At 49.7% G+C, this 13,091-nt stretch overlaps 3 protein-coding genes across 3 annotated transcripts; 1 reads left to right on the top strand and 2 right to left on the bottom strand.

The window, feature by feature from the left end:
• Positions 1 to 281: 281 nt before the first annotated feature.
• On the top strand, positions 282 to 5,136 carry I303_105790 (uncharacterized protein; the record flags this gene model as incomplete). The annotated part of the gene is made up of 11 exons (XM_018409102.1): positions 282 to 350; positions 407 to 435; positions 485 to 576; positions 628 to 771; positions 819 to 881; positions 944 to 1,231; positions 1,284 to 1,526; positions 1,577 to 4,619; positions 4,674 to 4,746; positions 4,804 to 4,875; positions 4,948 to 5,136. 11 exons carry the CDS (start codon positions 282 to 284, stop codon positions 5,134 to 5,136), a joined length of 4,305 nt encoding a protein of 1,434 aa, XP_018261374.1.
• Positions 5,137 to 5,472: 336 nt separating this feature from the next.
• I303_105789 (uncharacterized protein) lies at positions 5,473 to 8,202 on the bottom strand (the record flags this gene model as incomplete). The annotated part of the gene is made up of 7 exons (XM_018409101.1): positions 5,473 to 5,675; positions 5,798 to 5,963; positions 6,047 to 6,190; positions 6,299 to 6,514; positions 6,577 to 7,075; positions 7,165 to 7,333; positions 7,398 to 8,202. 7 exons carry the CDS (start codon positions 8,200 to 8,202, stop codon positions 5,473 to 5,475), a joined length of 2,202 nt encoding a protein of 733 aa, XP_018261373.1.
• A 350-nt stretch (positions 8,203 to 8,552) lies between these two features.
• I303_105788 (uncharacterized protein) lies at positions 8,553 to 12,768 on the bottom strand (the record flags this gene model as incomplete). The annotated part of the gene is made up of 8 exons (XM_018409100.1): positions 8,553 to 8,784; positions 8,873 to 9,093; positions 9,149 to 9,404; positions 9,469 to 9,706; positions 9,767 to 9,988; positions 10,046 to 10,173; positions 10,229 to 12,501; positions 12,550 to 12,768. 8 exons carry the CDS (start codon positions 12,766 to 12,768, stop codon positions 8,553 to 8,555), a joined length of 3,789 nt encoding a protein of 1,262 aa, XP_018261372.1.
• Between the last annotated feature and the right edge of the window lie 323 nt (positions 12,769 to 13,091).

Here is a 13,091-nt window from a genome sequence, read left to right as displayed (position 1 = left end):
TATCTGTGCGAGATAGGGTCAGATTCAGGGTCATTTTTCCACGTGGCAGTGATCCCCAACTTGTCAGATCAATAATAATTCCCCAAGTTGCCCGTGCAGCATTCTCAACTTTATCATCCTCAAAGAGGTCATCATCGTCCACCTATACTACATCGTACTCGTCGATCCTTCATCTCATCTATCCACACTACTTCCTCCTCAGCAAAGACCTTGACTGGCCTTTTCTTGCTGCCTCTTGATCCTCTTTCCGCCTTCAACGTATCTCCACTCAAGCCAACAAGATGGCCGCTGCAGGTTTGGATCAGGAGAGTACAGCTCGACGTGAGCTCACGTCGAGATGTATCGCTATCGTAAGTCAGCGTTGGTAGGATCGCCGCTGGTCAGCTAATCCTGTTGGCGTATACAGATGAACCGAGCGGACCCTAACCTCATACAGTAAGCTATAGCTTCATGAATTGCGTGTCAATAGCTAAATCCTCTTCAGATACATGAAATACCACATCGACAATGTCGATGCGACGAAAGGTGCTAATTACGAGAAGGTGAAGAAGTTTGGACAGATCTTACTGGAGAACTGTGCGTATCGTCATCTCGTTGCATCATCAAACGAAGCTGACTCCTAAACAGGTCAAGAGGTCGTCGACAAACCCCCCGTCTACCGAGATGTTGCCCTTCCCACCGCTCCTCACACCGAAGTATCCGCCAAAGGAGACATCGTCTACTCGGAGATTTCAAGACAGAACGTAAGAAAGTTAGAGAGCTATGTGAAGGGTAAGTAGCATATCTCATTAATTGGGCTCGCGCTAACATCCTCGTAGAAATGGCATCCGGTGGAGAAGTAGAACCGGCTGTGAACCTTGATAAAGTTCAAAACGATATCGGTGAGTCATTTTATACTTATCACCACTGAGACATGTTGAATACTAAAACAATTTTGATTCAGATAAACTTTGGGAATTGGTCAACTCCCAACCATCCATCACTCCCGCTCAGAAAGCCGCCATCAAGTCTATGTACGGCGAAGTCATAAAATCTTTGGGTAAAGACGCTATAGTGGAGAACCCAGCTGTCGCTCGAACAAAAGGTGCCAAGCAAAGACGATCTTCGTCGTCCTTCTTGAGACCGAATGTAGAGGATAGAACTGAAGTCGAGGAGGCACATCTTCCCTTCTTACATCTAAAGAGAAAGACCGGAACGAGTTTTGCCTACTCTCAGAAACTTACCAACATATGTGAGTTACAGGATATCTTGGATTGAGCTGGATTGCTTATCTCACTGCGTAGACTTCGACGTCCTCACTGAGATTGCCACTTCCGGTGTCACTTTCGCCAAGAAGGCTGCCCTGCTTACCGGTGTGGGTAGAGGATCTATCGGTGTAGAAATCTTGAAAGGATTGCTTTCCGGTGGTTGTACATGTATCGTGACCACCTCTAGGTACAGTCGAGCAGCTGTCGACTACTACAAGAACATCTTCCACGAGATTGGCTCTAAGGGATCCAAGCTCATTGTCGTGCCGTTCAACGGAGGTGAGTGTTCTTTCTCGTGCATTCGAATGAGGGCTAACCCGTCGCTCCAGCTTCCAAACAAGACGTCGAAGCCCTCGTCGACTACATCTACTCCACTCTCCAAATTGACCTCGACTACATTATCCCCTTCGCCGCCTTGCCCGAGAACGGTAGAGAAATCGACGGTATCGACGACAAATCCGAACTCGCTCACCGACTCATGTTGACTAACTTACTTCGTCTCATGGGTGCCGTCAAGAGTAAGAAGGCCGCTCGTCAATTCGTCACTCGACCAACTCAAGTCGTCCTCCCTCTCTCTCCCAACCACGGTATCTTCGGTAACGATGGTCTCTACGCTGAATCCAAGATCTCGCTTGAAACGCTCTTCAACAGGTGGTCAGCTGAATCATGGGGAGAATACTTGTGTATCGCTGGTGCTGTCATTGGGTGGACCAGAGGAACCGGTCTCATGAGTGCGACCAACTTTGTCGCCGAGGGATTGGAGAAGCTTGGTGTACGAACTTTCTCAGCCAAAGAAATGGCTTTCAACATCCTCGGTTTGATGCACCCTCTTCTTTTCGATGTCAGTCAAATTGAACCTATCTGGGCCGATCTCAACGGTGGTATGGACCGAGTCGCTGGTCTTGCCGAAGTCATGACTTCTATCCGACTTGACCTCAACAAGGTTGCCGACTTACGAAAGGCTATCACCGTCGACAACGCTGCCGACTTCAAGGTCATAAACGGTGGCGATGCCGAAAGACTCCACCAAAAAGTTGCTATTGCTCCGAGAGCCAATTTCAACTTTGATTTCCCCAAGATCGACTCCTCTGATGTCCTTGCGGAGCTCAATCACCTTCAAGGTCTCATCGACCTCGACAAAGTCATCGTCTGTACCGGTTTCGCCGAACTTGGTCCATGGGGTTCTGCCCGAACACGATGGGAGATGGAGGCTAGAGGTGAACTTACCATTGAGGGTTGTATCGAATTAGCTTGGATGATGGGATACATCAAGCACTTTGACGGTAAACTCAAGAACGGTCAAACCTACGTCGGATGGGTTGACTCCAAATCAAGTGACCCGGTAGATGACAAGGATGTCAAGTCCAAATACGAGAAAGAGATCATCGAACATGCCGGTATCAGAATCATCGAACCTGATCTCTTCTTCGGGTACGATCCCAACAGAAAGTCTTTCCACCAAGAAATCGAGCTCAACCACGATCTTGAACCGCTCGAGATCTCCGCTGAAGATGCTCAACGATTCAAGAGAGAACAAGGCGAGAAAGTCGATGTATGGGCTCAGGCTTCTGGAGAATGGTTCGTCAAGTTCAAGAAGGGTGCTAGAGTCTTCTTGCCTAAAGCTGTTAAATTCGACCGAGTCGTCGCCGGTCAATTGCCTACCGGATGGGATGCCAAACGATTCGGTATCCCCGAAGATATCGCCAGTCAAACCGATCGAACCGCTCTTTGGGCTTTGGTCTGTGTTATGGAGGCCTTGGTAGCTTCTGGTGTGTCCGACGCGTACGAGCTCTACAAATACGTTCACCCATCGGAAGTCGGTACTGCCCTCGGTTCCGGTATGGGTGGGATGCACTCCATGTCTGCGATGTTCAAAGACAGACGTGAAGAGAAGGACGTGCAGAAGGATATCCTCCAAGAGACTTTCATCAACACCGTTGCCGGTTGGGTCAACTTGCTCTTACTCTCTTCCTCTGGTCCCGTCAAGATCCCTGTCGGTGCTTGTGCAACCGCTCTTCAATCCGTCGAGATCGCTTGCGATTCTATTCTCAGTGGCAAAGCCAAGGTCATGATTGCTGGTGGTTTCGATGATTTCTCTGAAGAGGGTTCATTCGAATTCGCCAACATGAAGGCCACCTCCAACGCCGAGACCGAGTTTGCCATGGGTAGGGAACCAAACGAGTTCTCTCGACCTATGACTTCTACCCGAGCCGGTTTCATGGAATCCCAAGGTTGTGGTGTCCACGTCATGATGTCAGCCAAGACTGCCCTCGAGATGGGTGCTTCCATTCAAGGTATCGTCGCCTACACCTCCACTCACACCGACAAAGCTGGTCGATCGATTCCGGCTCCTGGTCGAGGTATCCTTTCTACTGCTCGAGAAATTACTCCCAAAGAAGCTCTGCCTCTTCTCGACATCAAATACCGATCCCGACAACTCACTTTCCGAAGGAGACAAATCTCTCAATGGCTGGAGAACGAGCATGAGCTTCTCAGGATTGAGCTTGAGACGCGAAAAGATGCCAAGGACAATGACGCTTGGTTCCAATCCCGAGTCAGCTTTATCGACGACGAGGCTAGACGACAGGAGAAGGACGCTTTGGCCACTTTCGGTATGTTAGAAGGATCCCACCCCAACATCGCGCCTCTCCGACGAGCATTGGCTGTCTGGGGTCTCGATGCGGACTCCGTTGGCGTCATCTCTTGTCACGGTACTTCGACCAAGGCGAACGACAAGAATGAATCTGGTGTATACAACCTGCAGTTCGAACAACTCGGCCGAACACCCGGTAATGCCGTTCCTGTTATCGCTCAAAAGAGTTTGACAGGTCACCCTAAGGGTGGTGCTGCCGCATGGATGTTCAACGGTATGATCCAAACCCTCAATTCAGCTTTGGTGCCCGGAAACCACAACGCCGACAACATATCTGAAGAACTACGAGCGTTCCCCCATCTCTTTTACCCTTCCAAACCCATTCAACATGTCCGACTGGAATGCGGTTTGTTGACATCATTCGGTTTCGGTCAAGTCGGTGGTCAAGTCGCCATCGTACACCCTCGATATCTCTACGCGGCACTCCAACCCCACGATCTCGAAGAATACAAGAAGCGAAGATCTGAGAGGGAATTATCCTCCTACTCAAGGATGTCTCAAGCTCTGGTTCAGAACAACCTTGTCCAGATCAAGGACGCTCCTCCTTACTCCGCTGAATTGGAAGGCGGAGTACTTCTCAACCCGCTCGCACGAGCTGGTCCATCGAAGAACTCGTTCGCGTTCCAAGGCAAACTACCTTCGGCTGTACCTCTCAATATCAAGAACGCTGAGACTCTCAAAGCCCTCTTCGCTCAAGCAAACGATGTGAAAGGTGTTGGGTGAGTAAATTCTTACCGTAGTTCTGGCGATCTCACTGATATTCTATGTTGCAGTGTCGATACCGAATTGATCTCGAATGTGCCCACTTCGGAGAACTTCAGACAACGAAATTTTACGGAAGAGGAGGTGAGCCGGCTGTTCTGCGATTCTCTTAGCTTCAGCTGATAGACAAATCTAATGTAGATCAAATACTGTACTTCCGCTCCTGATCCTACGGCATCGTTCGCTGGACGATGGGCAGCTAAAGAGGCAGTGGTGAGTGGAATTTTTGCGCTGATGGATTCTTCTCTGCAGTTCGAGTCGAGCTGACGATGAGGTGTGTTATAGTTCAAAGCGCTCTCTGTACCTTCGAAGGGAGCCGGAGCTTCCCTGAAAGAGATTGAAATACTTTCAACTGGTTCAGGCCCTGAAGTGAAACTCACTGGCGACGCCCTTGCTGCCGCAGGTAACAAGAATATTAAAGTGTCTTTGAGTCACTCGGACACTTCGGTCGTTGCGTTCGCAGTTGCTCAGTAAGCTTGGTGTATATAGAGTTGTGTTTCTCGATAATTTCCGATTTCAATATGACATAATTTGGTAATTCGATTGTTTTTCTCTTTCTTCCTTCTTCAGTTCAAACTCATTCTCTTCCGCTTATATTATAGATAAGGAAGATCCATGCCATGCAAAATGTACATACATACATACATTCCTTAGAGTTTTACCGATCTCAGCTCGTGTCAACGGCAAACATGCTGAATCACAAGATATGCTATGTGAGCATTGTATACACGAAGAGGCACACAGCGCAGGTCTTCATGGCAAGCATCCCATCCAGTATATTGGGTATGGTTATTACTGACGATGAGCACATCACAACAAGGCAGATTGACTTTTCCCTTGCTCGACTAGACGTTTCCATTCTTCTCGCCATTCATCCATCTTGGCCCGAATATCATGTTGGCCGATCACTCTCTTGATCCAATCCATGAAAGCGTCTTCGTCCTCTGCAACGAAGTAGGACGATAAAGTCGAGAGGATCGATTCGAACGTGGCTTTAGGGGAAGATAGTATATCTGGGCATTGTCGTGGTCGTGGGAGTCAGCGAAGAATCTCAAGATACATATCATGCATTGTAACTTGAAGGAGAAGATGGAGACGGGCAAATGAGAGAGAGTGAACTCATGTTTAGACTCACCCTTGAAAGCCCATAGAATGGCTAAACTAGTAATGATCATCACATCCCTCCCGTCAAGCCACAGCGCATCCCATAATCTCAATTGCTGAGAGAATGGCACGGTGTTCACGAATAAGGTTATATACCATTTGGTACCCCACGAAGAGGACGAGATCATATTGCGTTGCTATTTTGACAACAACATTTTAGCTTTCAATTACCGACTGACTGGCTGGGGAAGATCTCTCCTGGATTATGAATACAACTTACGAATGACTGATACAGATCCGGCATCAGCCATTCCATCAACCTCTCTTGGACGTAGAACGCCTCCAGTAGACCGGGGAAACCAGGCTCGAAGATCTCGTGCATCCCATAAACATCGTGCAGCCTCACAAGCAGGGTGTATGCGCGCTGTATATGTGTTAGAGTCAAAGTCAGTCATTTGATCAGCCACTCTCTTTCCATCTCAATTCATCTGATCGAATAGAAAGGCAAGTGTTGGAGATGATCAGTACCCACCTCAGGATCAAAATAGCAAAGCAGGGTCGCTGCTATCGGACCCATCCCCTGGACGTAGCCGCAAGTCTCGCATACCTGGCTGAAACAATGCAAGACGTGCCACAGATTCCGTTGGCCCGCTCCGTAGCGAGTGACGAACATCGTGTGTCCCGATATCGTCCTCGGCACGTCCAGGTCGATCTGCACGTCGAATGTCGAAGGTAGTTCTACCGTATTCTGCGAATCACCAGATCAATCATCATTGGCGATTAATCAATCTGAGTATAGAGGAGGCTGACCTTGTAATCATTCTCGATATCTTCTGCAGACCTACTTGCTCTTCCCTTCCCCTTACTTCTAGCTACCTTTTCTGTCTGTTCTTGAGCCAGGGTCCACCAGGCTGCCATCCTCCATCTATCAGGTATGCCCTTATACACCCTCCTATCGAGCTTATCTTTCTTCTCCTTCAAGCGTGAGGACCAATCCCATTCGGATATATTCCCTCCGCTATCTCGCCGTTTGATCGACATCATCCTCCCCCATTTATCTACCCTGTCGAACTCCTTTTTCCGTATACGATCCTCCTCGCTTGCTCGTAGGGTCGGACTGGCAGGCGGTATTCTCGGAGACGGACCAGCATCGCCGCTTGGCATGAAGCTGTTAGAGGGTTCGGCAGCTAATTTACCCTCCAAGGGAGATGAATTGGGTAATTTAGGTATCTTGAGAAGAGGTGCGGTGGGGATTAAGGCGAGTCGGGTTTCGGATCGGTTTCGAAGAGGTTCATTCACAAAGCCGTATCTGCAGCATGTATGGTTGGCACCAGGAAGTGCACCGTTGGCATTACGTGGAAAGGTGCAGGATTCGCTGGGCGAGGAAGAAAGACTCACCTGTCCAAGCTAGCTAAGAACTGTCTTTCTTGTTCACCAATATCTCCCGTCTTCGTAGCTGGATACACGGTCGCTCGTTTCCCGCTGACTATCGATGGTCCTCCTCTTGTACGTTCGACCCCTTGATCCCACCCATCTCCATGTACACCTTCTTTCTCTAGCCGGGCGTCTGGAAAGTTGCATTTCTCCGCTTAGCTTCATACTTGCCAGAAATCGGCCGTTGATGCACTCACAGGTATTCCTGACCATGTACGCATCATCTTCTTCTCCGGGATACTGGCTCGATCCAGCCACACTATGCCCTGAGCTTTTTCTTCCTATCTCACTTATACTGGTATTCGTACTCGCATTCCCACTTGCATCAGAAACTCGACCACTGGAATGACGCTTTATCCCATTTCCAAGCTTCTGTGGACTTAGTCGAGAACCATCCTGTTGTGGTTGTTGTTGTTGTTGTTGATGTTGATGAGGTGGAAGAGGATGCGACGAAGAAGTAGTAGATGAAATCAAGCTGGATTTCCTCAGATCAGACGAATCTCGGTGTAAACCATTCTTACTCCTACGTCGCTGTTGTTCGGACTCAAGCGCAAATCCTTCGTCTAGCTCTTCTTGTGTCTGGGTGATCGATATATCAGGTGTATTCCCAGTCGTAGTATCGCTCCATCTCTTCTCGTCGTCATCCAGAGCGTGAGATCCAGGATCAATACCAGAAAGAGCATTCAACGGTCCTGACCAGCTAGTTGTCGAAGTTGATCCTCTATATCCATTGTCCACGTATCTTGACGGCGTATCAGAGGCAACACCTATCGTAGAATCTCTAATTCCATTTCCACTCCCACCGCCATTCGAACGCGCATTTCCGTTCCCAGTAGATGATCTCCAGCTCTCTCTTACATCGTTCCCATGCCCACTTCCACCTGAGTCCGCGCCGTACAAATCGAAGATATCGCCCGCTTCTCCCGCACTGGCTATACTGGAATCTCGAGGTCGGGGATGAATACTCAGATGTCGAATGTCCTTTTTGAGTGCCTCTACCATCGTAAGTACCGGGGCAGGTGACTCGCCTACGTGCGTGTAGACGTTGTTGTATCTCTTTCAAGGACGAATGTGGGATAGCAAGGGCCGATGAGAAACAGCGAGTTGACATGACGACGACAATCTCGATGTCTCTCAATGGTACTAACTTTAACGTTATCGATAATTCACCTCCACCCTGTGTAAATTGGTCCCATCCAGACATCCAGACAGTCTTATCGCATCTTACATTATCTTTCATGCATCGCTACAATATCCTTGGAAGGGGTCCGGGTATACGAGTCTATGATTATGCTATGGAATACGAGGAAAGACAAGGGAGGCTCCATCCAGTGCGTAGTAAATGCTATGATCTATGAGTATGAATCGAATTTCTCCGCCATCTGCATCAACATCCCTTTTTCCTTCTCAGCCCATTCCACAGCCAATTCCTTCCTTACATCCATTTCCTTCAACGAGTCAACAGCTTTCAAAATTATACTATAACCACCCGATATCGGTCGATGATCAGATACAGTCGTTTCGTATCGCCGATAGTTGATATTGTGCATATGAGGGGACTTTCTGTACAGTATTCGATCACACCTACGTCAAGTTGAAAGTCATCCCATCATCAGCTAATTTACACTTCGCCCTAGGTTCGAATCAATTATGGGAAAAAAAGTCGACTCACCACGCTGGGATACGCCTTTTCTCTGACGAATCATAATCGTTCGTTCCCGGATTATACTTGTATGTCGGCGCAAAGGTGATCGGAGCTTCCTCGAAATTCCTCAGTCTGAACGCATGGTTGCTTCTCATCTCCTTACGCAGCTGATCGTGTTCCAGCAAGTAAGATAATTCGCCTGCTGCAATTGAGGAAATCACATTCTCGCGTCGTTGATCGATGCGGTACTGTACAATCTCAATATCAGCTCACACAAGCAACTCTACACCGACAATAACCTACATTCAGATCTCCGTTGAGAATCACCAATTCATGATCCAATATGCCGGTACCATTTCCACCATGCACAAAGGGCGTTTCCTCCCCTGCTGGCGGGAAGATTGCCTTATCTTCCATTATTGCAGCTAGATCCGCATTGCGTGCCGACTTTTGACCTTGTCCAGCCGCCAAATGAACATTGATGAAGCAGAGGGAGGTATCGTCCATTACAATTCGGGACACAATCGCTCCCTTGTTGCCGTAGATGCCTCCGATACCCCTGGTCACCGCAATAGCTCATCAGCTCCGAGACAATCTCACTCTGAGGAGTCCGTGGTGCTCACCGCTTAACTGTCGTGATATCCAGGGCTCTCAGACTATCTTTCTCAGAGCTTTTCACGAAGATACACGTGAACAGTCCAACCAAATTCTCCGAATGTATCTTGACGTAAGGCGTATCCGACGGCATAGCCATCCGGACTGATTGAGTGAGCTTATCGAGCCATTGCCGATACGCATGGGACACTTTGTCCGATGAAGACGATGATGAGTCCTTGTTCTTCCCGCCGAAGAGGAGGGTTTCTTAGAATCACCGATAATCAGCTTACGCGCTGACTACTCGGTGCGTGGATCTTCACTCACTCGCGGTGATTTTCTTATCTGTCAGTGGGATGACCTCCTGGAATCCAAAAACGATTATATCCGGCGAATCCACGCTGTTGAGACATTCCGCCAACCACGTCGAATTCGCTTCTGATCCGCTCAGATCGGTTGGTTTGGCACTATCAATATTCCATGAACAGACTAGGAGCTTGATATCTCGATAGGTGCAGTAATCCGCTTGACGGGTCACAAGCTGTTTGTCTGCATATGTCTTATATTAGCTGGCGACATTACTCTTGCGCGTCTGGATTAACTCACCTATCCAGTCCACCGATAGCAATCCATCCCATGGCCGCATGCAGTCCCTGGCGAGTGACCAGCAGGTGTATCTACCAGAATATTCTATCGAGTAAGGATCCACGACGAGCGCTTGTATGGGATTGTCACTAGTGCAGGCATTCAGCTTTCGCAATCAGACGATTCTCGTCCACCAAGACTCACGGATGACCGTTCCACTGATTGATGACCAACCAAGGTCTCTGCGCAACATCATACACGCTTATCTGTCCTTTCCGGTTACCAGCCCAAAGTCGATCTCCCACACCTTCAAGAGCAAGAACATCCGTCGTCGAAATCTTCATGACTTGCAAACAGCTGTACTCTGCCATATCCCAGATGGAGACAAATCCACCTTCATGTCCCAGATAGATCTTGTCCCCTTCTAGAGGTATGTACGTGGCGGAGGTCACAGCACCGGTCCACTCGGTGGTGAAGAGCACTTTGGCAGGCGGCATATTACCCTCGGAGCACGGGTCATAGATCCTTATTGTCGGTCCTTTTGACGTACTGGCCGACGTGGTTGACCTTGCTACCGGTCCAGACGAGGTCCAGAGCTTTCCACATATCATCTTGGCAAAAGAGAATTTCTCCCCTATCCTGAGAGTCCGTATAAGTATTGGTGATTTACCTTCCAAGTCGCCAACATCGTAGACTAGCATCTTTCCGGCATCGTCCAGTGTGATGATATTCTTTCGATGTCGGAAGATATGCGCGATTGGCGAAGTGTGAGCGAATGCCTTGGTCGAGCTGACGGTCAGTGTCGATATATCCAGTTCCCACAAATGACCATCTTTAGTCCCGCACCACAAGTATCTACCTTCCGAAGCCAGAGTAGCACCAGGCCTAAAGCACATGGCGGTAACTTTGGGATCTTTGCTCTTATGCTCTAGTCCGGTATCTCTCAGATCCACCGTGGAGATAGGCTGATCACTCAGTTGTGTATCGTAGATCCTCACATGATGGGCTCCCGTACAGACGTGCCTTCCGAAAGTAGCAAATGCAGATACATGGTGACAATCCCGGATTTTCAGGTCAGGCTTGAAATTGGGCGATCGCCTATTAGCCTCGGTGGAGTCCGGGAAATCTTCTAGTAATCTCTTGGCAGAAGCTGACAATCCCGCTATGGGCGTCGAATCTTCGGCTGCTTCGTCATCTTCGTCTTCGGAATAATTTTCATCCTTCTCCTTCTCGGTAGAATTGGTTCGCCGCCTTGAGGGAGGAGAAGAAGAAACGCTTGCACTCGCGCTGTTCAGAAGGGCACTCCGTAAAGGAGGAGGCAGCAACTCATTTGTATTCTCTCGACTTCGCGAGGGAGATGATGGATGTGATGGCGGGGCAGCTGCACTGGACGGAAGTGTCGCTGTTCTTGCGGGCAGACGAGGTGGCGGAGGCTGAATGTCGGAAGGGACGTTGGGTTCGTTTTCGGGTCTGCTGATTGTGCTGGCACGGGACCGCGAGGGCAATCGCGGAGGCGGAGGTCCAGGACCTGTGTCGCTTGCCGAAGTGGACGTGTGCGGAGTGGGTGTGAGGGCAGGTCTGTTATTTGGTATCGGCGGTGGAGCAGGATTTGCGTCAATAGCTTCAGGCACAACAATTGTAGCCCTGCGTTGAGGCAGAGGCGGAGCTGAGAAAGGTTCTGGCGGTATGGCTGGGCTCGAGGTGTTTCGGGACGGCGGTGTAGGAGGTGCAGGAGGTGCAGGACTCGCAGTAGCACGCGGAGGAGGTTTGTGCGCTCGATCCGGTGGATGTGGAGCAGGAGAGGAAGTGCGCGATGTGGGAGGAGGAGGAGCAGGTCTATGTCCCGGAATTCCACCTCTAACAGGTTGTGGAGATGTCACAAACTCCAGCTTGGACTCAGGCTCTGGTGAAAGTGGAACAGAATTCTCCGTTTTGCCATCTGTCGATGTGCGCCTGATGGTTGGAGCCGAGACCTGTTTAAGCGCCACCACAGGCGCTGACGGTCGGGGAGCATCTGCAGATATAGATCTCGGCAGCGAGGCGGTTGATGAAGATGCCTCAGCATTGTTACCGATTGTGAATCGTGCTCTAAGTGATTTGACGGAAGGAATGTGATCTTCGTCCGGCGCACCGTCATCTGACCCTGTAGGCGTGGCAGTCGCGGAAGCTGGCTTGCTTGGAACGCTGGGTGGAGCTCGACGGGCGGGCTTTGGAGAAGTAGGGATCTGACCGGTAGATAGGGCGGGAGAGGCGGCAGGAGTGGCGGACGAGGAGGAGGACAGGTCATTTGGAAGTAGAGGTCTTGAAAGAGATTGTGCTGTAGCATCCGGTGGGTTGTCATATTGGGTCGAGTGAGTATTGCTGGAAGAAGGCGATGGTTTCGGGGTGACAGGTCTTGGTGGCGGTAATTTGGTAGTCACTGGTTGAGAAGGGGAGATGGGTATAGAAGGCGTACTCGGGCGGGAAATAGATACAGGCTGAATGTATCGTCAATATTCGCACCAAGAAGGTCTATCACTGCTCACCTTGAGCCCATCCGTCTCCGCAGCCTGGGACCCATTTGTTTGTACAGCTGTCCTGCCCAAGTCCACGCTGGGATTCGGGGAGTCTCCATTGGCTCGACTGGCCAAGGGCTTTTGCTGCCCGCTGATTACCGTCGGTCCGTTTGCTGCAGCTAAATTCTCGAATCTTGACCGAAGGGAAGCGATGCTTCTAGGCGGATCGTTGTCGTCTTCTTCGCCCATTCTTTCAGATGAAACTGCGAGGTGAGAACATCAACGAGATCAAACGGCCTGACATCCAGTTTATATTGTCATCGAGTCCGATGCGTAGTCGGTAAATTCGAAAATAAGGCACCTTTGTTGTTGTTGACGAGAGAAGCTGGCTCGCTGGGCGAAGGGTAATCCGACACGCGAGAAGACGCTTCAGAGCGCGCTTCTGTTCCAGGTCTACTTGTTTCGAGCCTGTGTCGACCTGCTTGATGCGTATCTACAGCTGGGAGAAAGAGGATGAAGTTGCTGTTGATGCTGTGTTTTGTACGATGAGGAATGCGGGGTAAAGCGGGACG

This window comes from Kwoniella dejecticola, chromosome 7 (genome assembly GCF_000512565.2).
Source record: "Kwoniella dejecticola CBS 10117 chromosome 7, complete sequence".
NCBI classification, from domain to species: domain Eukaryota; kingdom Fungi; phylum Basidiomycota; class Tremellomycetes; order Tremellales; family Cryptococcaceae; genus Kwoniella; species Kwoniella dejecticola.
The sequence above is the reverse complement of the archived record's forward strand: the minus strand, read 5'-3'. Positions and strand labels throughout refer to the sequence as shown.